Source organism: Vicugna pacos, chromosome 16 (assembly GCF_048564905.1).
Source record: "Vicugna pacos chromosome 16, VicPac4, whole genome shotgun sequence".
NCBI classification, from domain to species: Eukaryota; Metazoa; Chordata; class Mammalia; order Artiodactyla; family Camelidae; genus Vicugna; species Vicugna pacos.
This window is the reverse complement of record NC_133002.1, coordinates 35661315-35685637: the sequence shown is the minus strand read 5'-3', so window position 1 is coordinate 35685637 and position 24323 is coordinate 35661315. Positions and strand designations below refer to the sequence as shown.

The 24323-nt window shown below is 43.6% G+C and overlaps 1 protein-coding gene and 2 long non-coding RNA genes across 3 annotated transcripts in view; 1 reads left to right on the top strand and 2 right to left on the bottom strand.

Moving 5' to 3' along the window:
- SKAP1 (src kinase associated phosphoprotein 1) overlaps nucleotides 1–20254 on the top strand; it is a 257324-nt gene extending 237070 nt beyond the window's left edge. Inside the window, exons 12-13 of the mRNA XM_031686090.2 lie at nucleotides 17778–17886; nucleotides 19890–20254. Of these exons, the coding sequence (XP_031541950.1) occupies nucleotides 17778–17879 (102 nt within the window). The 3' untranslated portion in view covers nucleotides 17880–17886; nucleotides 19890–20254. The remainder of the gene's footprint in view (nucleotides 1–17777; nucleotides 17887–19889) is intronic.
- LOC140686113 (uncharacterized) lies at nucleotides 7092–9088 on the bottom strand. Its single transcript, XR_012059628.1, has 2 exons — nucleotides 9037–9088; nucleotides 7092–7267 (listed from the first exon to the last, which is right to left on the bottom strand). It is a non-coding gene; the product is annotated as an uncharacterized lncRNA (long non-coding RNA).
- Nucleotides 17744–23350, bottom strand: LOC140686112 (uncharacterized). Its single transcript, XR_012059627.1, has 2 exons — nucleotides 23207–23350; nucleotides 17744–18002 (listed from the first exon to the last, which is right to left on the bottom strand). It is a non-coding gene; the product is annotated as an uncharacterized lncRNA (long non-coding RNA).
- Nucleotides 23351–24323: the final 973 nt, after the last annotated feature.

The following is a 24323-nucleotide window of genomic DNA, read 5'->3' as shown; positions in this document are numbered from 1 at the left end:
ATTATTGCAGATCCATCACCAACATGAAGAAGATGCAGAACTCATGGTTTGAGGGATCAGTAGCATCATCTTTGTAAAGAAAGATTACACACATATTCTGTATAGGTGGGCTAAGGAAATAGGTTCTGTCCCTGGGGGAAAAAATGTGTTAAAAAGTTCTCCCTCTATGAGACAGTCAATATCTACAAACACATTTTTGAAATAGGCACAATTTGCTCTTTAGTTGATGAGCATATAAACTCCATAGAGGAAAATTGAAAACCCATTGTGTTATTAACCCATCACTGGCCATTTATCTTTGTTCTGTGAATGTCACTACCTTGACCAAGGGTTTGTCTTGGTTTGATATGTACCATAAACTCCTTATGAAACAGACCAGGGCTAACCCAAGCGGTTCCAAGTCCCTTTTGGACTAGGACCAAACTCAGACCCAACCTTTTGCAAGAGAATAGGAGGCCTGCAAGTCCTGCTGAGTGAGATCACAATCTTCTGGTGATTTCTTCCAGACTCCTAATACAGTACCACACTAGTACCATTCTGGTGCAGCTCCAATACACCAAGAATAAATTGCAAGCAAAGAAGGGAGTGGACATTGGCCTGATTGGTATTTCAAATGCCCGAAAGCAAGGTTTGCCGTGTAATAGAATTTGTGTACATTACCACACTGGCATTACAGGGGTAATCGAGTTATCCACTCAGGTGTGACCAGGCTTCTGTTTGCCCAGAGCCTGCAGGTGAACAAATTAACTGTTTACATTGTCTGAGGTGCCTGCAGCAGGAGGGAGAGAGAACAGAGCCAGACTGTCTGCTGGCCTTCTCTCTCGGTCATGATTATTTTGTTTGTTTTGCATGTCTTTTGCCTTTGTTAATGGCTTCTCACTGGGGGGTCCCTTTCCTCCCTTTAGAAGGGACTGTGCGGTAACTTGCCCTGCACTAGAGAGCTGACTGTGGTTACCATGGCTGTTGTGTTTTTAAGAGAAACCAAAGAACATGGGGAACCTCTCTAACCTGTTTCATTGTTGTTGGGGTTTTTTTAATCAGTCTCCTTTCCCGTCCTGCATTACTAACAGCTATCAGAGTCTAATTCACTGAGAATAAATATCTTACTGCCTTGGTTCTCTCGGGCTTCTTTCTCCATCTTCTGGAAGGTCCTGAGTCCACTGTCATCCCTTACCATGGTAGTAACACATTTCTTTATTCCCCCCAAAAGCTACACCAGCTGCCTCCTTTTTCCATGTTGCTAATCTCTGCATGTCGGAGGAAGAAATGAGAAGCTAGAAGCTTAGCTGAAGTTTCCCTCATGAAGCTTCATTCCAGTTAACGTTGGCTTGGGGAGCATTTCAGATTGGATTTACCTTTATTATATTACTTAACTCAGTAAGACTCCTTGGACAGGAAGGAACCTTAAAAGGCCACCCAATCCATTCCCTTTCCTCTAAGAAGCGTAAATGAACTAATTTAGACAGAAAAGGAGATTCCACTACCATTCTAAGCTGTCTGTCTATACAGATGTTCAGTAACTCCTAATCTCTGGAATTTTCCCTCATATGGATTCTAAATTTATTTCGCTTTCGCCCCAGCTGGCTTCCTTTATTGGATTCAGTTACACTCTGCAGCCTGCCTCTCACACCTGGAGGGGCAGAACTGACCCAAGTTGAGGGTAGTCCAGAAAAAAATGGTATCTCAAAATCTCCATTTTACTTTTCTCTCTGGCCAGTAGGACTTTCGTCAGGCAAGAAAAGCCTGCCACTTAGGAACCTGGAGAAGTCTATTTCCCTGAGAAACACAAGACAAGATGCAACTGGGTACAGCTCAGCTAACCCAGATAGTTTCCTTACCTGTAAAATGAGGGAGTTGTAATAGGATGAGCTGTAAGCTTCCTTCCACCTCAAACATTCCCATTCTAAACAAACATGATGAGAAAACTGCTAGATAAATCCACACAAAAATGTGTTTTAGTTTTAATTATTTATTCAGATTAAATAAATTCTGATTATAAGCTCTTTTGGTTTTGGTCCTTATCACTGCCCCTGGCTTTCCCCTCTCTGTATGATAAAAGAAATATTCTGAAGAGGGGGTGGCAGGTGGAGAACAGGATGGGGGTATGGGTCAGGAGTTGGGGATGTAGTAACTTTATTCTGGGGCTCCTGGGGCTCTCTGCTGTTTCTTAATAGTTGCCCAAGTATGACCGAAACTTGAATCCTAGAATCCTAAGGCCAGGAGAGTTTGTTAGAGTCAAGGGCCTTTGGGCAGGAATGATCCCAGGAAGAGAGCAATTTGTCCTTTAAAAAAAAAAATCCAGAGAGGATGGTTGGCTGGGTAAGAAAGATGCACCCCATAGATAAACAAATGTCCATCACCTATGCTTTTCTTAGGGAAGCAGATCATCAAAGATGGGTTACTTACATGACCCAGAACAAAGTCACTTAATCTTGCTAATCCTCAGTTCCCTCATCTGTAAAAACTGGGATAATTTCTATTCAGAGGGTGTTCTGATACTTACATTAGAGGATTTGTGTAAAGACGTGCCTGGCATCTAGGAAATGATTACTAATTATTATATTCCCCTTTTCCATTAACAATAAAGTAAACTTTGCGGGTCAATGTTAGCTACATACTAGGAGTTCAATAAATTATTGGTGAATTGAGTGAAGAAAAAAGAAAGTAACCTGTCCTGCCAAGAACTCTTCACAGAGATGTTTGAAAGCATAGAAGGTCCTTACTTGGAAATAAAAGGCCATCCAATGAAGGGCGTACATAGAAATGCTGTGTGCCTTTCCTGGTCTGAGAAATTTTGTCACAAAATTGATCAGTTGCTCAAGCTTCTTTGAGGAGAAGCCAGGGCCATGTATCCAAGCTCTGAAACAGTAGCCAATGGCACAGTCAGCAGGACCCCGCCGACCTCCCTTAACACATCCATCCATTCCTAAGCCCCATGCAGTTGTATGCCCACTTAATGCAGAGTTCCAATTTGAGTCTTAAAATATATTAAAGGGAGATTTTAATAACGAAGCAGATCTGTGCATCCAGCGGATGTTCCTGTGTTCCTTTCGGGCCCAGATATTTCTGAACAGCATTTTCTGGAGCAGGGACCGAGCTCCCCTTCCGCCCGGTGCAGGGACGCAGCTCAGGCCACAGCGGGGTGTTTACCGCTCTTCAGTGGCTCCAGATTGTGGCGCTTGTGCAGGTCTCCTCATACGTAACCGATGGCTCCTGAGAGCCTGCCTCCCGTAAATTACTTCCCACGGTGCCTGCGACCACCGCAGAATTCAAGTCTGAATAGAGCAGGAAAAAGGTATTTGAAAAGCCTGTTCACTCAGCTGCATTTTAATTTCCTTTTCAATCTTGTCCCAATTAATTTCACAGAATTAATCTCACAGAAGCAAACTCGGCAGCATTGAGGCTGTGGTTTTAGTGTGGCGGTCGCTCTGCCTGAACATGAAATAGGAGCTAATATAAAAATCCATCTGCTGTGTTTGAAATACATGCCGGCTGCTGCTCAGTCCTGTCTGACATTCCAAACATCAACAGCGGAGAAAAGTGATTTGGGGGTTAGTGGCCATCAGTATTTGGCAGGGGTTCAACAACAGGTGTACTCCAAAAATCCATTCAGCCTGGGCACCAGGCACGACAGGGCAGGTGCTGAATCACCCTCTGTGCAGTAACACTGAGCCCTGGCTTAGTTCCTTTTATCTGAGGATCATAAGGCCCTTCTGTGGACCAGCACTGCTGTGGGCATTTATTATAAGTGGGAGAAAGGGAGGTAAGACATCTCTGTTTGGATAAGACAAGCCACAGGTTCCAGCTTTCAGGGAAGTGACTGTCTTCCTGGCTTAAAGCTCTCTCACTAGGGAAACTTTTTCTAAATAATAAAGGTGCTTGTTCTGCTATTAGAGATAAGTTAAATAAACGCCCATTTAAAAATTAAGCCTCCTGTCCCAGAAGTAATTTATAGTGGTAACATGAGCTGTCCAGGAGATAAGGGCGAATTAAAGAAAGAGAAGAGAAACTCTTTCTCAGTTGACTGGAAAGGAGAAAAGGTCCCTGAATGAGGTATTCCACTTAGGGTAAACCAAGTCAGTAGGCTCCATCTCTTGGGCTTCTGTTGTGCGCCTCGTGAGTTTGCCTTGGGCTCCTCCAAGTTTTGTCTAGCTACTTACTCCCGCGGAAGTCAGCCTTGGAGCCGCAAGCTGGGCACCACAGAAGGCTTATACTTATCTGGTGGCTTAGCTGGGGTGGGGAGACATTCTCACCACCCAAACACAGCACACCGTGCTTTGGTTGTCTTTTCTGCTGGTGCAGTTGATATGGAAACAGAGAGCCTAACAGGCAAAGTCAAGTTTCACATTGAACACATGATGCTGTCAGATAGCCAGGGGCCCTATGTGGATGAGGATGGACTGACTTCATCATTCCTGGGTGACATTAACTTCCGGCACTGGGTTGGAGCTACTTAAATTCAGGCTGAACCCTGGTTCCAAAGCCAGCTCCTACTTATCTGAATGCGACAGGCCTGTCCCGGCACACCTGCACTATGTTAACATAACACCATGTCTGCTATAATGAGCTTTTTAAAGCCCAGTGTTCACCTAGTCCCTCAAAGGACTACTTAAAGAATGTAGCCTTTTCCCCTCCCTTGACCCCATCCTCTCCAAAAAAGATTTGTATGTTGTAAAAATTATCTGGATGCAGCAGTACTTCCTCTTTTAAGTGTGCTTAGTTGAATGTGACAACAACCCTCATAAAAACAGATAAGTTAATTCCTTCAATTGCTTTAAATGAAGGATTTTTTTTTTTTTTTAAATTTCAGGGCTCTGAGGGAAAGGAGGTGTTTGGTGACATCTAGTGTCCATTTAGGACTTCCTCAGGCACCATTACCCTCTACTCGGCTGAGTGGGGGATGGGCAGGGTAATTTGGGAGGTGATTCGGGGGTAGGAAGTGGGGAGAATACAGGCCTGGGGCACAGGCTGCCCAAACATTGTGATGAAACTGATCAATGCCTGCCAAAGAGCTATCATTCACCTCTGACCTAACCAAAGGGGGCGGTGAGGGGGGCACCGTCGGAAAATATCTTTTCTTATTTATGATGATACAAAAGAGAAGCAGAATCTGTCCCCATCACCCCATTTCATGTTAACAAGCAGGTCAACACTGTGCCGTGATGACGAAGATGATGATGGTGGTGGTGTTTTCTCTCATTAATAACCCCTGTGGGAGGCCACAGAGTTAGGAGGATGGGAATGGGATTTGGGGTCAGCTGGAAGGCAACGGTCATACACCGGTCAAATTCAGTAGAGGCCATTCCTTTCCCCCAGACAGGAACCAATCGTCTAGAACAAACCCTGGCAGCCTCATTCCTTCCAGGTAATTTTTATAAATGAAGGGACACCCATTCCAAGAGAGGACAAAAGGGAGAGGGGTGTTTGTGCGTGTGTGTGTGCATATGCGTGCATTTGAACCTGCTAACAAGAGGCCCAACTGCATATCAACCCTATCCTCTAAACCCTGGCCATCTATTATAAAAACCCATTGAAAAAAAAAAGAATAAAGCTGGCATTTTCCACTTTAATCTTACTTCTGAACTGTTGTTCTGGATAGGACCCTTCACTTTGTACACGCACACGCACACACACACACACACATACCTCAGTCAGGTGGAAAGTCCCAGATCAGATAATTAACCATAAGACCCAGACAGAAATGTTTACCTAGAACCACATAAGCCATAGCAGGGTTAGCTTAATACTCAGAATCGCCCGGTGCTTTGCAAACTCCAGTGTAAAAAATTCCAGCCATTTATTTTGCTGTGAATTTATAACAAATGCTGTTAAAGTCTTCGTCTTTTGACAGAGGTAATAATAAATTCACTGTTAAAGACGGTAGTTTAATTCCTTATACCTCCAATACTGCACAGAATAAACCATATTCATCACTGAGTAATTTTTTACCACATAAATCTTTAAAACTAACCGGTGAAGGCTGTTGAGACTGAAATATTGTGAATTTATTAGATATGCCCATGTAGTATTGGATTCAGAGGTTTCCATTCGAATATATTATGGGGAAAATTTGTGTCTTTAACTGTGACATTCCCTCCATTTCCCACTGCCAGTATTATAACAAGCAGCTCCTCCAGAGTCAACTGCACGTTTATTAGACAGAGATTTAGTAATAAACTCCTCACTAATCTGCCAAAGAGGCTGGATGACATTTCGGTGAGATGCTCTATTTAAAAGGAGTCACAAAAGCTTTGTTTCCGTGTAATTATTTTCTCAAAAGGAACTCAGCCTTCCCAACCTCTGTCTGCCAGCGTTTCTTGGTAGTATATGGATCCGGCTCTCCAACCAAACTAGCAAAATGTTGAAGTAAATTATAACCTCGTTGCAAATATACCGGGCAGTAACTTCTATGCAGTTTATAGGGTTAGTTATGGGGGGCTTGGGGTAATTGTTTAGAACACAAAAAAAGCTGGAATTAATAGACATTGCCAAACGTGTGGTATTTAAGGCTAATAAAAAGATTGTATTGATTCTCAAACTAGAAATAATACACAATGGTTTCAGAAAACTTGCTATTTAAAAACTTGCATCTTGACAATATGACACATTGAAGATACAATTAAATCCTCAGGTTTGAATAAAAATCCTTTTACTCTACCGTATAAATTTTGAGTGAAAAATCTGTGCCTGTTAGATGAGAATATTCTGAACCTTTCTCATGATTTGCTAGTGAAGTGACATTTAAACGGACCAATTGATTATATCAGACTGTAATGCCCTCTCCAGTTTCATTAAGGAAACATTAATATTGCTAGAATGAAAAATATTTTTTCTTTTAGATGCAGAAATGTGCATCATCTTTTCAGCAAAAAGCTTCGGCGGTTTCTCTGTTCCCTCTAATATTCTGTATTTGGCAAGAGTTCCAGAACTGAAAACGTCCAAGGAGGACTATGAACTTTGAGATTTTTTTAGTAAAATAAAAGAAAGTAAAACGTGTTTCTAACTGTAAAACAAAGGAGAAAAATCCCCTGGCAGTGCAAGACTGCAGCCCATCAGCGTAATTGTTAAAAGACAGGACCCGGCTAGAAAGATAAGCGTAATACCAGCGATTAATATTCAGCATTTCACATTATAGTCAGGAGGATGTGTTTTCCTTTGTGATGTGGCTCATAAGCTAAGAGTGTTGGGAGCCAGACTCTGAGCTCTGTCTTCTTTTTGTGCATGAGGATTAAGGAGAAAAAAAACAGCGACAACAATCCGGCTCCATCTGTAAATGAACAAACATCTTGATTTTATAGCTATTTGCTTTGTAAAACTGAGGAATGAAACAAAAATTACTGGATGCCTAAGTAACACTTTAATTCCGAATTCATTTACGCTGTAGCTGTGTAGTTGTCACAAACCATAATGCAGTATTTAATTAAAATAACAGAAGTGCATCTAGATATGTCCTGGGGTAGCTATCACCAAATTATAGTCTATGTCATCTGTATTTTATTTATGAAATGGCAGAGTCTAAGGTGCAACTAGGCTGATACAAAAGCATAAACATTTTAAACCTGTATTTTTATAAAGACTCTTTTTCTTTACTGCTATGTCTTTAAATTTTTTTCCTCCTTTCGTCTTTCAGGGGTTTTTCAGTGGGATTGTTTTTGATGTCGGTAAAGATCTCTCTAACTCTTGCTTTTCAACTATTGACCTCCCGCGTCTTCTGGCAGTGAAATCCCCAATCTGTTGTCATGGAAAGGCTTGTGAGGTTTCACAGGAGCCACAGCAAGCACGGGACATCTTAGCGGAACTTGGACGTGGATTTCAAGAGGGTAGGGGAAAAGCAAACCCTTTTCAGTCTCCGTGTGTTTGTTCGTATACAATTTTCCTTGCACTTTTCTTTCCACCTATAAATACCCGTTATAGTTTACACGCTTGCTTGCTCTACTTTGTGGATGTTCACATACAGACATACTGCTCCTTTTCATAAACGCATAGCATCTATCTTACACGCACCCACCATCTATCTCCTCGTTCACATTGGCTGTCCCATCCACCTCCTTGTCTGCAGAATTATGTTCAGCAAGGTCCCGATTTATAGGAAATAAATAATGAAAATGGAACAGACTGGGAAAGATAATCGAAACATTCAAATTGTTATTTTTCACTGTACTTTCCACAGAGTATCTGTAAACACCTAGCAAAGGTGTTCACTGATTCCTAAAAAGCAATGCCTATTGGAACGTTCTGACCCAGTGGGTCTCTACATTGTATCTTTCCGGCTCTGTCTTGCTTTTTGAAGCTCCAAGATCTCGCTATTTTTAAATGGCAAATGATGCCATGTTACTATTTTCATTCTTTATACTTCTTATTTATCCTGTTTATAATAACAAGTTTTGTCATCATTTATCCTAAGAATTATAAAACAAAAACAATAACTGCAATCACCTTTTTAAAGAAAACAGCTCTTGCAATGACTGTATAAAGATATTTGATAATGGTAGCATCAGACCACAGCCGGTTCCTGTGGACCACAGCAAGCGTCTTTTGGAGAAGGGATTCTTATACACACTTGTAATTATTTTAGCCCCTTTCACAGGTCACATAGAAAGTTAATTTCAATCGCTGCTAATTTCCGTCCAACAAGAGTGCGGTACTTTAAACCACCCAAAATAATTGGATTCAAAACAAATTTAGGAAATTGAGTGTGTTAGAAAGCAAATAAAAATATCCTTTTGGTAAGGAGGAGGGTGAAAGTAGTAAAAATGGGCTTTTTTTTCTCCCTTCTTTCCCCTTCACAACTTTGCCATTAAAGTTGCACCTACAGCTAGAAGTTTGTCCGTGAAAAATGGTCATTTTGTTTCTCTGCTCAAAGAATGTTATTAAAATGCTAATTTAAAAGAAAAAGGAGTTAAATATCTAGCGATGGTGCATTCTAATTGCAACCATAATGAGCTCTCTAAATGTGCGTGCCCCTGACACACACAGAGCATAAACAGCAGTAAACAGATCATTAGTACCCGCGTTCATTTATTCTGGCGACCTTACCATGACCCCACCGAGGGTAGGGTGAAAAGCAGGTGGATCTGGCTGTGACACCCCCTAGAGGGATCCAGGAAATGAAGCTATAAGCGGTTGTCATGGAAACGCCTATGTGTGCAGATGATGTAACACACCGACAAGCTGTAGGCTCCGCAACTGGGACGTTGCCTTTCCCTCGCCGGAACAATCTTGCGGATTAAATTATTCATTTCTTTAATTCACATAGCAAAAGGAATCCTAATTTTCTTGGTGATACGCAACTCTCCTCCATTTCTCTTAGGTCTGGAGCATAGTGACTTGTTATCCCCTCTTTCTCTGAAACCTACCCCAGCTTCCTACATCGTAGCCCCAAATCACTGAATCTGGCAAAATCAAGTAGGGGAAAGGCAGCAGAAGTCTGATGCTCAACATCTGTACTTAAAGAGACAAAATCTAAGATTTTAAGCTAAAATTAATGATATAGACAGTGTCCCTTTCTGATGAGGGCGTGGTGACCAGGGACTAAATGTATACCTGTCCTGAACAAGATGGCTTTGTTTGGAGCAGGGTAGGGTCAAACTGATACCTGATGCAGAGAACGTAAAGCACAGAGACACCAGCCCCAAATGAACACATCACCCAACAAGGTGCAGGGATAAGAGGAAAAAAGATAAGAGAAAACGAGCATCTGCTCACCCTCTCCCATGTCCAATTGAGAGGATTGAGATTAATAAAAATAATTCTTTGGAGAATGATTCCACTCTATCCTACCCTGTTTTGCACCAAACAACCTCAATAACCTTACGGCAACAGTAGAATAACTTTTCTTCTTTTTTTAAAGGAAACAAAAAAGATGATCTCTGGAAATTATTTTAAAATAAAAAATACCCTGGCCTGTGCCGCCCCCCAAACCCCCCCCCCCGTTGCACTTTAGATGAACCTGTGATATTGTAGCAATGGCCCTTGAAGTGCAGTGGGGAGGTGATTTAGGAGAATATTAAAGGCAATGTGGAGATTCAAGGCGCCTCTCTCAGGGAGATCTGGAGAAATACGCAGCACAGATGGGCCGAGCAGATTAAACATTTCCGTCACATTGTTTCCAAATTGTGTTGTGGTGCCTGAGGCTGGTACTGCGGTCAGAGCAAAACAGAGCGGTGCAGAGCTGCGAGCTGCTCAGTTTATGGAATACATATTAATACGCCGGTCTCACATGGTATCACAATTCTATCAGCTCCGGAATGGTGCTGTCTCTATTGTTCCTGAATTCTGCATTGGCACCTTGCTTTCTCCTGTCTGCAAAGTGTTTACCCTCCCTTTATCCTCTGTCTCTTCTTTAGGCAAAGTTCAGGTTGTGTGTTTCTTTCTCGTTTCTCTTCTCCGCACAGCCCCATTTCACCTTTTTTTTGGCTCACACTTCCGTCACCAACGATGTCCAGTTTGTGCACAGGTCCCGTACCCCTCCCTGGCCTTGACTTGGTCATTATCCACTCACACCCAGTGCAGGTTGCATCAGTTCAGACTTGAGGCTGAACAGTGCCTTGCACTCAAGGGCTCTCACACCCTCCATCTAGCTGACACGTTTCTCCTCTCCTCAGAACTCTCAGCTCTAGCCAGGGGTGAGCTTTGTGAAGTTATTGCCATGTGCCACCCCCCCCCCAACCGCTGTTGTTGACCCCCAGCCCTTCCATGTCCTTTTCTTAGATTCACATGCCTCCCTGCCCCGCTCCCCCAGATCCAGGCTCATCAGCCTCCAAGTTAGCAAGTTCCCTGAAATGTTAACAATTAATAAAACTGGTTCAATTGAGGCCAATTTAATGGTTCATTTTTATTATAATTTATAGACCAAAACTCCAAATAATGGAAAAAAAGAAAATGACTGCCAAGAACTTAAAACACGATGTGAAACAACCTGGAGAGGCCGCCAAGCATTGTGCTCTGATCCTTTCACGGGTTCCAACAGCACTAATCCACTGTCCGCCCAACTGACCACTTCCTTTCTCCTTCAGCAAAATCTCTTCATAAAACCATTTGTCCTGAAAAACGGGCACCTGTTTGTGGTGACCAATTCCTGTTCCCAGCCTTGTTTTTCTCAGCAGTTGGAAGTGGGCTGAGTTAGAGCCCTCAGTTTACTCAATAACTTTTGATAGCCTGAGAAAGCATTACATTTCCAAAGCTGGATTTTAGTAGAGAAATTGTAGGTCAATCCAGAGTAAAAATATATTGTTTTTGGCTGGCCTTGGAATATTACCATCTACTCTGCTTAGGAATTCAAATTTTCCATCTTTACTAATGATAATGTATGATGCACAAGCACTAATAAGAGAAATAAGCAATCATAAACCAATAATTCTGTGATTGATTGGCCTTTCCCATACATATATCAAGCATTTATTGATCTTTCATGTTAGGGGCTGATTGATTGCTCTCTTGAAGGGGAATTCTCTTGTTTACAGGCATTGATATAGTGAAGTTTGATAGTTAAAAGAACAAAAGTATGAGACATTTTCTGGGAATCTTGTTCCACGGAGGCTTATTGGAGCCCAGTTCAAAGTGAAAAGAGAACGTTTCCATCAGGAACATTCTCAGGGGAACTGACAATGAGGTGTCAAGCAGCTTGCTCCAAAAGCCATCACGTAGATTTGATTGGAAGCTCTGAGGAAACAACACAACTTTTGAGTAACAGTTTAAAGAGATGGGTCCTTAGAAGGGATAAGCAAGTCTGGTCAGCCCTGGAGGAAGGAAGAGACTCGGCAGCTGGGGGCCGAAGCCTAGGAGACCCAGCATGGCAGGATTCTTGGTTTGCTTTCACTATATGTAAAAGGGGCCGGGGGTTGGGGTGGAGATGGCCACACTTGGCCAAAGTGCAGATCCAGGCCATAAAGATCATTGTATTTTCCCCCTAAAGTGCTGGTTGGTAAACTGTAGGGGGTTCATAAACCCTTTGAGAATCTGATGAAAGGTCTGAGCCTCACCCCAAGGACAGACACATGTACCCATGTGCACAAATTTACACCAGTTTCAAAGAGTTCAAAGATCCCTTCATGTCCATCCACAGACGGGCCAGGGGTTCAGAGTCTCCAGTTTAAGATTCTGTGCCCTAGAGGATGGTGATTTCCTTTTGTTGGAACAGCCTAGGATTCACTGAGCCTAGAAATTGAATTCTCATCCCAAGACGGGATGGTCATTCCAGGTCATGTCTGTGCTACTCCAGGGGAGCCATGGAAGAGCTTATACAAATAGGAACCAGCAGGGAGGAGAGAAATTAAAATGTAGCAATCATGGAGTAGGGGTATTTAATCTCTTTTAAGGCTTATGATAGGCGCCTGCTGGCTTTCCCCCTGATATCCCCTGACACCTACTGACAGGGTATTTGCAGCACCACACAGGGACTCAGGGCCCTGTGACAGGAGGAGCACTGAGGAGGTCCATGATAGTCTTGAAACCATAAACAGCAATAGGAAGCCACTGGAGGCAGCGTCACGCTGTGCAACGTGCCCGTGCTTGGTGGCCATACTGCTTTTTGTTTATAGAATTTGCTGTTCTTTTTATGGCAGGTTTGGTATGGGGTTTTTTGTTGGGTTTTTTTTTTTTCCTTGCTGATGGAGATTAGCAGCATAAATCCTTTTATGGCCGTGTTCAATCCCCCATAAACACTTTTGATTGTTGCTGATGGTGAGTGCTGTGTCTGTTTCAGGTTCCCTCAATACTCTGCTCATCCAGGCCAACAGCATCTCCAACCAGATAACGGAGTCCAAATAACCAACCTTCGTTTTTAAGACTCCGTTTGAGGGTTCAAGGAGGAAGGGCAGGTTTGGTGTTGAGAAAAGCGATGTTTAATCAAGCCTAGAAATATTTATAATGAGGACAAATCACACATTGTACTATTTTTGAGTGAAAGACTTCTTACAAGACTTTGTGGCAAGAAGCAAGCACTTATGTAAAGGGTTTGGGGTTTTTTTAAATAACTTTTTATTACAGTTATTAAAGCATCTTCAATTAACAATTTTGTATAATTACCATCTTATAGAGAAATGGGGAGCCTGTATAATTCTGATTCCCTAACAAATTTCACTTACAGGTGTGCATCCCCACCCAAAAGGTAGAAACACTCCCGCACTTTCAGGGTTTCAGGTCTCCTGGGAGCGTCTCAGGCATTTTTCCTGTGGATCCTTCCAAACATTTGGGCAAAAAGAAGTCAAACTTTACTGAAAATGTTGATCCCAGGAATTCAGTTCTCTGCCATCCCAAAACTAAAATCCAAGAATCAGCAACTTAATAAAAATGCAGTAAATTAGCACCTCTAGACAAGAGCAGAGTTCATTCAGAGCTGGGGTCTGCCTGGCTGAGCCAGTACTCTCTCCATTTTAATAGTTTAATAAAAATTAGCATAATTAACGAACATCTGTATGATCCAGAGTGGTGCAATTTGGCACTTGGAAACGAGGGCTTAAACATGATTGCTGTGAGTTTAATGTTGTTTTAATTCTTTTTGGCACTGTGCAGTGAAATAAACGTTTGGTGGTGATAGTTCTCGGCCGGATCTCATTTGCATTTTTCTCCCTTTGATTATGAGCAATTGTGGACTCCCCAGCAATTCATCAAAGTAGAAATTATTTTAAAATACCTCGTGGTGTTCAGACTGGGCTGGAGCAATGCATGGGGGGTGAGAGGGAAAGAGAAGGCTAGAAATTTTCCATTCATGCTTTTAACATCTCAGCCCTGCAGCCTTTTTTGAGCATCCAGCCAAGGGATGAAATCTGGAAAGACAGTCAGATGCCTAGACCTGTAGGTGCTTTGATTAAGCTCTTGGGCTACCCCAGCAGGATACATCCTGTGGTCTCCGAGACTGTACCATCTTCCTTACTCCTGCTCTTTTGTTTTGAAGGGCAGAGAGTTGATTTCCCTCATTCCGGTTCTCACCGCTGCGGTGAGCCGACTGCATCTGCAACCGGCAGGGTCAGTGTTCCCCTCCAGCAAGAGCGCGCTGACTGGGAGCCCGGCCTTTGCAGGTGTCCTGCTGTGCCTCATCTGCTTCTTATTTGCACCGTCTTCGAGTTGGCAGAGCACCTTCCCCAGGCTCGGTCCCTGCTCCTGGCGTTACAGCTAAAGGGGGATGCTGCCAAGTGTGAGTCGGAGCAGGAAGTCTTGAGCGGTCCCTAGGGAGAGAACACCCTGTCTGAGCCCCTCAGGTGATGAAGATGACAGCATCTGGCAGGTGGAAGACCACACTTCACACACGTTGAGGCAAGCTGACTTCGAGCTAAAGACTGTCAGACAACATTGTGCCCACCCTCTGCCAGCGAAATGGCAGAAGAGCTAAAACTAGAGTTTTTAAGAGCCAGAGTGAGAGAGGAAGGCAGAGTATGCGTTTCCCCAGCACAGCGAGGCTCTGTAGACACGGCCGTTGCAGCGACCTACTAATGCAGGGCAACACTGCAAGAAAACTTCAGGCAGAAACTGCCCTAACATCAGTGCTGGGAAATGGACAGTAATGTGACTTGGACCAGGAGCAGCTTTGAAATGTCCCGACAGGCACAGGCTGAGGAATTCTGGGTAATCTGCCACTAGGCGGTGCGGACCGTAGGGGAAGCTGGCCTCCCGGGGAGAGGGGGAGGCAGTGAGAAGCTGTGGTGAGGACAGTGGGGGTGAGGAGGGGGGCGCGTTCATTTATTTAAGACTGAGTTTTAAAAGGTGATTCCCTGTTCCTTTTAGGATCAACTCAGTCGTCTCACTTCTTACGGCGTCTGAGGCTCTCTTCATGATACTTAGGGAGCCATTTGGGGAAACTGTCTCCAAAGGCAGTTGCTCTCTTCCTGCCACGACCAGTTCAGTCACCAGGGACTATCTTGGAGTTGGTTGTAACTAAATCTGCTCAACTGAGAGTATAAATCCCCACTGCTCCCTTCATTTCTTCATAACCTCATTTAACAAGGTTTTTGAGGGGCCCTATTCTGTGCCAGGCACCATGTTGAGTCCTGGGAACACAAGCGCAGATAAAACCAACAAGGCCCCAGCTCTCACAGAACTTTCCACCTAGTGACTGGCACTGAGGCAGAGGCAGGCAGATACAAGGCAGTGTGATGAATTCATTTCCGGGGAAGCACAGGGCACAGCACCGTGGACCACAGAGCTGGGCCCGCACACAGTCAGAGAGTGGTGAGGAGAGGCTTCTGGAGAGTCTAGAGAGACTCAGGAATTGAAATCTGCTTAGGAGTGAGCCCCACAAAAAGGGAGGAGGGACGTAGAGGCTAAACAGGCAGAGGAAAGGCTCCAAGGTGAGAGAGAGTAGTGGAGACAAGTACTGTCTTACTAAGGGTCACCAGATTTAGGGGACAAATGACAATGCTGGGCAGTAAGAGGGACTAGATCATGCAGAGCCTTGTCCATCTTTGTAAGAAGTTGACAATAGGCAGTAGGAACTCACATAAAGGCTTCAAACAGAGCAGTGAGATTATCAGTGTGCCTTTTAGATTTTCGCTGCAGAATGCAGAATAGATTGGAGGGGAACAAGAATGGAGATACAGGAAGCAACTTGGAGGTTGTTTCTGTAGCCCTCACGAGATATGACAGTGATGTGACTCTAGGGTGTTGGCAATGGGAATGGAGAGAAGTCGGTGGCTTCCAGTAATATTCTGGAAAGAGAATTGACAGAACTCAAGGTCTGATTGGAAGAGGAGGGTGGAATCAGGAATGACTCTTGGATTTCTGGCTTGAGTAACTGAGTGCATAGTGGTACCACTCACTGAGATGGAGAACACAGGAGGTAAAGATAGTTCGGGAATGGAGAGAGAGGCAAGATGATGGTTAAATTTAGGACATACTGAGTTTGAGCAGCTTGATGGACATGCACTTGGGTATTGGGATCCAACTCTGAGATCTGGGCTGCAGCGATGGTGTGAGTCCTTCCCACAGACATGGTGGCCAAACCACAGAGATGTATAAGATTGCTCAAAGAAAGCACATCAGGTCAGAAGAAGGCCAGGACAGAACCCTGGAAAACCACATTAAAAGGAGGGATAGAGGAAGATGAGGAGAATGAAAAGAAGCAACCAGAGGGAGGAGGGAAACCAGGAGAGTATAATTATAGAAACTAAGAGCAGAAAATGCCTCAGGAAGGGAACATAGTACCAGCACTGCTGGGGGATCAAGTAAGGTAAGGACTGAAAAGTACCCATAGAATCTGAGCAGTAAGGAGGTTGTAGGAGACCATGGAGAGGAAGCGTAAGTGGAGTGATGGAAGCAGAAGCCCAGTTCGAGTGGCTTGAAGAGTGACTAGAAAGCAAGAAGTTGGGGCAGTAAGTGAAATAAATTCTTTCCATAAATTGGACTGTGAATTGACAGTCAGCATAGACTAGTCAAAATGGGAAATCGACATGTGGTGGGGACTATCTAATAATTGTTTTCAAAGATGAAGGAAACTTGAACACATTTCAGTGCTGATGGAAGGAGCCATTTACATTAGAGGCAGAGGTCAGACTTCTCAGATCGTCGTCTCTAAGAAAGAAGGAAAGTGAAGGGTTACAGGTGCATGTTGTGAGGGACAGTCTTAGCCCAGGGGAGGGACACCTCCTCCAGTTTATTGGAAAGAAGGGTGGTAAGTTCCTGTTTTGGGGGCTGAAGTTTGACAGATCTGATGGCTGCTGTTTCCTCTTTGAAGGTGGAAAAGAGGTCAGCGGCTAAGAGGAAGGGGAGAGGAGGAGGGGAGATACATTATCAAAAAGAAACAAATAACCAGTTGACTCGTAATTTGATTGTGTCACCAACCTGGTATTCTTCCTTTTTTCCCTAGAACTCAGCAGCCAGGTGTGCAAAAGGCAGACAGTTAGCTCCATGGGACCCAAATCCAGTTGAACTGGGATACATATATTTCCCATGTATTCCTAAATGTCACTTCCTTCAAAGAAGGAAAACATGTTCTGGTGCTTTCAGGAATAATCCCATAATGCCAGTATCTGCTCTGCTTTTGAGAAGCTCTTCTGTATTCGGGGAGCTCTGGTCTCAGCCCTGTGACTGCCCTTCTTTTAAACCCTCTCATTTCCCTTTCCTGTTTGCTCCTCTCTGTGGCTCTTCTGTCCCGCCGTTATTGACGTACCCCTTCCAGGGGAGGAACCTGATGTTCAGAGCACCTCCTACGTATCAGACGCTTTGAATTGTTTTCACGTCTGTGCATCACTTACATCCCCACGACACAGGGGAGGGGTGATAGTATCCCTACTCTGGCAAAAGAGGAAGTTAAAGCTAGGAGACCCTCCGGTCACATGGCTACTAAATGACCAAGTGGGGACTAGATCCCAGTCTGTCTGACTCCAGAGCCCATTACTCTATGCTGTAAACTCCCAGGGAGTAAGCAGTGTTCTGATTCATCATTATCTGTCTCATGGGAACTCAGACAGCACTTTGCACATAGAAGATGCTGGTAAATACTATTGATTTGAACTATGACCTGACTCCCTGAATATTTTCGGTGGTCTGGCACTTTAGGGTGTGCCCAACTTTCCCTGAAGAAGCTATTCCACTCTGCTTGATAACAGAAATGTCTTTTAGGTTCAGCAAGGGCCCCAAATGAGCTAAATTTACAGTGTAGACAGAAAGATGGCAAAAGAAAAGCAGAGTTTGCTCTCCTCTTCTTTTTTTAACTTAGTAATCCCATTGGGGTGTTAACGATCAACAAAGAAACAGGATCTCCTACGCAACCATTAACAGATTAGCAAAGATTAACAGAAGCATGACTAAATTCCAGCTGAAACCATCATCTTCTCATTTTTCAGGAGTATAACATGTATGGCTGGTGGGTAGGAGAACTGAACAGCCTCGTTGGGATTGTTCCAAAGGACTATCTCACCACCGCCTTTGAAGTGGAAGAAAGATGAGGCCCAGGTATGACAACTTTGCCAGCGAATTTGTTGGCCACGCCTTTGTTTCTCTGTGAAGCATGGGAGTTCCCAGTGAGATCGTTTTTCTTCATTTCCAAAAGCGATGCTAGTAATTCACAACTGAAAGAAGATAAGAAAAACAAACACCACTGTATTTGTTTGTCCTAAATTGGGGAACTGTGTCAGTCAGGATTAGCTTCAACTGCATGTGACAGAAAACTCAACAGCGATTTAATTAATATAGAAATTCATTTCTCTCTTCTGTGAAAATCTGGAGGTAAGTAATCCAAGGTATCCAGGTCCTAGGGACCTTCTCTTTTTGCCCCACTGTGTGTGGTCAACATTCCCAGGGTTACCTCAAGGCCCAAGATGGATGCTCCAGTTCCAGCTACCACGTCTGTATCCTACCCAGCAGGAAAGATAGAATGGAAGGAGAAGAGCACACCCTCTCCTTTTAAGGACACGTCACAGGTGTTGCACACACCACTTCTACCTACATCCCATTGGCCAGAAATTAGACATACAGACACACCAAGCTGCAGAGACAGCCTTCTTCTAGGTAGAACCTGTGGCCAGCTTAAAAGTGGAGGTCCAGGCAGGGGTGTTCATTAACAAATTAAAAAGAGAGAATGGATATTGGAGGACAGCTCAGAATTTTTACCACAAGGATAGGTCGGGACTCTTTATCCAAAGCTCTCAAATCCAGGGCACCCTTTCCCCCAGATGCCCATGTGTTGCAATGTGATTGACCAAGATCAGGAAACCAGTATGAGGATTCCTAGGGAACATAATCAAATTAAATTTTAGGTAATAAAGAATATGGCTTGCAGGGAGGTGGGTACAGCTCAGTGGTAGGGTGCGTGCTTAGCATGCATAAGGTCCTGGGTTCAATTCCAAGGACCTCCATTAAAATTTTTTTTTAAAAAAAAGAATATGGCTTGCGTTTTCTAAGCAAGAACCACATCATACTTTAAAACGGTGGAGTGTTTGCTTTGAGTGGGGTAACAACAGGACTAGAATTAGGCTAGTGATGGAGGGCACCGAAGGCTAGCACGATGTCACTAGCTCCACCTCCCCGCCTTAAAAGGAAGCAGCCTTTGTTGCTGGGGGTGAAGGATGACATGTGTGACAGTGATACAAACAGGCCTTAAAATCTTTCGGACCAGGGCCCACGCGAGTGTGCAGCAGCAGCTGAGTGGTTCATTTAGGAATATACAGAAGGAGCGATCGTCCTCTCCGATGCCCGTGTACACGCATGAACCATCAGCTCAGGCCTTTCGCTCAAGTTCTGACTTTATGACTTCCCCAAAGAGGGCTCCATTTCCAGGCCACGAGGGCAGAGGAGTTGGAATTCTCTTGTCAAATCTAAATAAATTCACCCTCCTTCACTCAGTCTTTTATTTAATGACAGACTGTTTATCTCCTCATTCTCTCTGACCCAACAATTCCACATCCAGAGGTTTATCCTGCAGCTGCACTTGCACAATGATACACAAGCAAGGTTGTCTGTAATAGCAAACCTAACTGTTTGGAAGTGACCTAACTGTTCAATAGAGACCTCATCAGGTAACTGGAGTAGTTCATAGAATTTAATACCATGCAACAGTAAAAAAAAAGAAAGGAAGAAAGGAAGAAAGGAAGAAAGGAAGAAAGGAAGAAAGAAAGAAAGAAAGAAAGAAAGAAAGAAAGAAAGAAAGAAAGAAAGAAAGAAAGGACACTGTCTGCACATATGGAATACATCCTCAGATATGTTGGTAAGGGGAGAAACAGAGAAGAAAGGAAGGCCTGATTTGCTCCATTAGTTTAAAAAGGGAGTCTTCAATTGCTTCCCTATGTATGAGTTACCACTGGAAGGTGAAAGACGACTGTCTCCTGGTTGTCTCCAAGGATGGAGAAACGGCACGACTGTGAGACAGGGTAGGAGGGAGACACCTTTTACTCTCTGCCCTTTTATGCTGTCTATATTTCAAATCATAAAAGCAAATGTATGTATTTTTCCTTCTTTAGGACATATATCCTTCATTCCACCCTGCCTTTATGAAGAAACTGTTCATCCAGAGCTCCCACTCCCTCCCCCGCCAGCCCACCGACACCGCGGACTCTTCTCTGTAGGGAAGAGACTGAAGCCTCCGACACATGCAGGAACAGTAAACCACCAATAAGACAAGCGAGAAGAGGCACGTTCAGCAGACCTGTTACTAAACCTGCCTCCTCAGAGCTGAGCCCATCTCTAAACATGTCCACACATCTACTTCTGCCTTCTCCACAGGCTTGTCACAGAGAAGGTGAGAGAAGGAAACCTTTGGAGGAATAAGTTGCTGGTTGCTTTGCCTGGCTTGAAAAGCAGGAATAAACCTCAGATTTGGCTGCTTGCCATGTGCGATGGTGTTGTGTTTCTTATTGTAATGGTATCAGAATGCTGGCTCTGGGCATTCTCATCACCCGCAAAGCGTCAGGTGGGTAGCCCGAGATAAAACAAAAGCCCAGACAAACAGGAGGACGTGCAGTTGTCTTTAGGGGCTGAACCATCTCCACACCCCAGGCTTGCCCAGCCTCTGGTTGGCTTCTCAGACTTCCTTTCATTGCCTACTTGGTTTTGTGTGTGTGTGTGTGTGTGTGTGTGTGTGTGTGTGTGTGTGTGTGCTGACTTGGTTGTGTGTGTGTGTGTGTGTGTGTGTGTGTGTGTGTGCTGACTTGGTTGTGTGTGTGTGTGTGTGTGCTGACTCTGTATGAAATGAGACAAGACTAGAAGCAAATCCTTGGAGTCAGCACATTGGAGAGTTCCTTTTGGGGCCTGAGTTAACAACCCCACTGTGTCCTGTAGGCCAAGAAGTGCTTTGAGAAGGGCTTGCGTCTATTCAGCCGGGTCTCCTTTTCCTGTTGCCCATACCTAACTCATGACCTATGGGTTATCTGTGCCTTGAAGAGGCAGCAAAATATAATAGTTAAGAACGTAAACTCTGAGGGGAGAGGATATAACTTTAGTGGTAGAGCACATGCTTAGCATGCATGAGGCCCTAAGTTCAATCCCCAGTACCTCTGTTAAACAAACAATAAATAAATAAACCTAATTACCTCCCCCACACACAAAAAAAGAACATGAACTCTGGAACCAGATAGCCTAGGAATAAATCCCAGTTCCCCATTTACTACATATATTCTCTAGAGCAAGTTACTTGACCTTTTATGCCACAACTTCATCATTTTTAGAAGGGGTGTACTCCATCTCACTGGGTCATTAGGAGACTAATGCCTGACTCGCTACAAGAGAAGTTTTGAGAGATGGACAACTTAGCAGCTATAGAAATTTTATCTCCAAAGTTGCCTATTTGGAGAAGTCCTGGATTGGTGGGAGCCTGCCTCACTTCTGTAACAACTATATTATAGCCCTGCAGTAAGATATCATTTCACATCACCAAAGAAAGAAACTGGGAGCAAAAAAGGATGTTGTCAGTGGATTCCAAGTTTCTCAAAATATCCTACGCTAGCTATCCATTTCCAGTTTTTTCTGACCCAGGAGTAAAACAAAAGGAAGTGTTTTGTATATGTGATGGAGAAAGAAGTAAGAAAAGGGGACAATTTAAGTCTGGGAGGGAAAGAAAAGTGAGATAAAAGGCAGTACAGAACTGTCCATAATGTCCCCTCCACTTTACACAGGGTGCCAAAGGAAAAGTGACCACTAGGTGGCAGCAGATGAGCAGATGAGCCAAAGGGAACCAATTGCCTTCCGTTTTAGGAAGCTTTGCACCAATCCCAACCTACTGGTAAAGACAATGGGCATTGTTCTAAAGTGATTAACAGAGGGAGCAAACAGAAGCACCTCCGTGCCCCAGATTGCCCCCTCCCTGGAGAACCCTCAGGGACCCAAGTCTGGAAGTCTTGGTGGCTAAGAGGAGAGAACAAACACCTTTGTGCCACTTTTCTATGACAGAGACACCAGAAAAGGGGAAACCGGAAGAGGAAGAGCAGGTTATCTGGGGCGGGGGAGGTGGGGGAGCGGAGCAAGGTCAAGGTACTTCTCCACTCTCTACCCAGTGCAACACTCTCTCAGTGGCATGGCCACTGGCTTCCAGTATTTAAAACAAAACCCCCTTAGTGCAGTAGTTCCTTCTCTATCCGTGGACCTAAGGAAACAGCCATTTGCCAAACTGCAAAGGTCTTTTGGCATCTCCATCCATTGCACCAAACTCAGACTTAGGGCCCTTCTAGCTGTAAACCTTAGAGAAAAAATAAAGTGGATTGGCCCTGAAAGATACAAACAAATGGACTAATTGGGAATCTAGTCCATAGCCATCTGGCTATCTCAGACATTGTTACATACATGCTGGAAAAGACACAGCCAGTTCAAAGGGTTAATGAGACTATCTACAGACAAAGGGTGTTCTTTGTCAGGGGAAAGTTCTGAAGGAGACCTTTTAGAAGCAGCAGATTCCTACAGTCGGCCTGAAGCTAACCGTCACCTAGCAGAACCACTCCCCTACTCAATTCCACAGCCACCATCTCAGCCAACAGCCTCAGAAAGCAACTGGCTAATGAGATTACTGCTTCTCTGTTTGACTCCACTAACCAAATCCCCACCTTACTGCCTGTGACTAACTGGATAACTGGGGCATTAGACCACTTAACTAACCACATTATACATACGATGGCTTCTTAACAGCCACTAATTGCTCTGGCACGTGAAACAGAAGAGGGTAAGAGTGGAAGGCTTTTTCCATTCTTTGATTTTATGTAAAGGAGAGAAAATAAGAAAGCAAGAAAGCAAAGATCCTATATTTAAGAAGCAAAGGTGTAGCTGCCTTTTATAGATAAATAATAATTTACACAGGGCTTACTGGCATCCATTGGATAATCTGACCTGAGGCTGATATAGTTTGGCCTGCATCGTCCAGGCTGATATCGGAGAATACCAAATGCTCTGAAAGCAGTCTTCAGCTACGTTTCATTAAAAATACATTTCCAGTGTGTTTCTTCTGTCATCCATATAGTAAAATAGCACATTGTTTTGCAACTATCTCAGTATTAAATTTTCCCATACGATGGTCTGTTATCTCTCTTAGAAATCTGTACTTAATTCAAATCCAAATACATCTTTCCCTCTGGTGAATAAAAATGGGAAAGAGAAGAGAATTCCCATTGTTGCATTCCCTAAACCCAGACAGTTTGATTCCATTTAAAGTGAGAGCAGTGCCAAAGGGTGGTGCCAACTAGATGTCCTCCCTCTTGTTAGAAACAGATACTTTACCTAAATGTAATATGTAAGGAACAGCCTAAATTTCAAGTTATCATTAATTTTTTTTAGCACTTTAGCTTGATTGCATCACCTTATTTGTAATCAGTTAGTCTTTGCAAGTGGCAAAACTGAGGATCTGAAAGGTGGTGACTTGAAGAAAAATCACACAAAATCTGCTGTCAAAGAGGAAATGAAACGAGGGACTCTTGAAAATCTCAGTCTGCTGCTCTGCTTATTGAATCCCTTGCGTTCTATTGTGGTGAGACACCTCCAGTGACACATTTCCAAAATCCACATTTCACACCAGCCGCTTACATCACAATAAAGCAGCGGTGTCAATGCAAAGAGCGAGAGAATACGCGGGGGCGGGGGGAGGGGGGGGGAGTGGCGCGGGACACAGTCCTGCCTTTAAAAACCAGTCTAAGAAAGGAGTTAAAGAGAAGCAAGAAAGAAAAAAGACAGAAACCACTGTTCTTCTTTCTCTTTTTTTAAATTTTTATTTCTTTTTTGAACTTTTTTCTCTCATTTTAAGAATAAAACTCTTAGATGCCAGGGACAGAGGTGCTTTAATCTTTGCCCAAAAGGAAGCTTTCCCTGAGGGTCTCCCCACCAGGAGCAAGTCTGGAAGGATAAATCTTGAGTGGCACTGATTTGCTAATCCCCAGAGCCATCAGCAAAAATCCGTGGCGCTGACTTTAGAGAAAGCAGCTGTCTACACAGAGGATGATCCCTGCTACACAGCCCAGTGACTCAAACTAATTTTCTAGTTTGTGGATTACCATAGTCCTTTGCCTGCCCCTCCCTCCTGCCCAGCTATTTCATTCCCCGTTAGAATTTACAGAGATTGGGTAGGGAGTTTGACACTTACAACTAAAACAGATTTTTCTTCTTCAAGGGATTTGAATTATTCTCCCTATTTTCTTATCCAAAACTAACTGTTCAGAAAACGTGCTTTTGTTTTTTGAGGGTTTGTTTTTTTTTTTCAGTTAGAATGAATTGATGACCACCCTTTTGCAGTGCTTTTGAGATTCAAATAATGATATATTTTAAGATGCAGCCCATTTTGTACCAAAACCTTTTATAAATATAATGCCTCCCCCCCAAAAAAAACAAAAAACCCTATAGTGTTAGAGGAAACTAAAGTACAGTTAATAGAGCAACTATATAATTTTCCAAACAGAGACATTTTTGAGACTGAAAGGGGACGT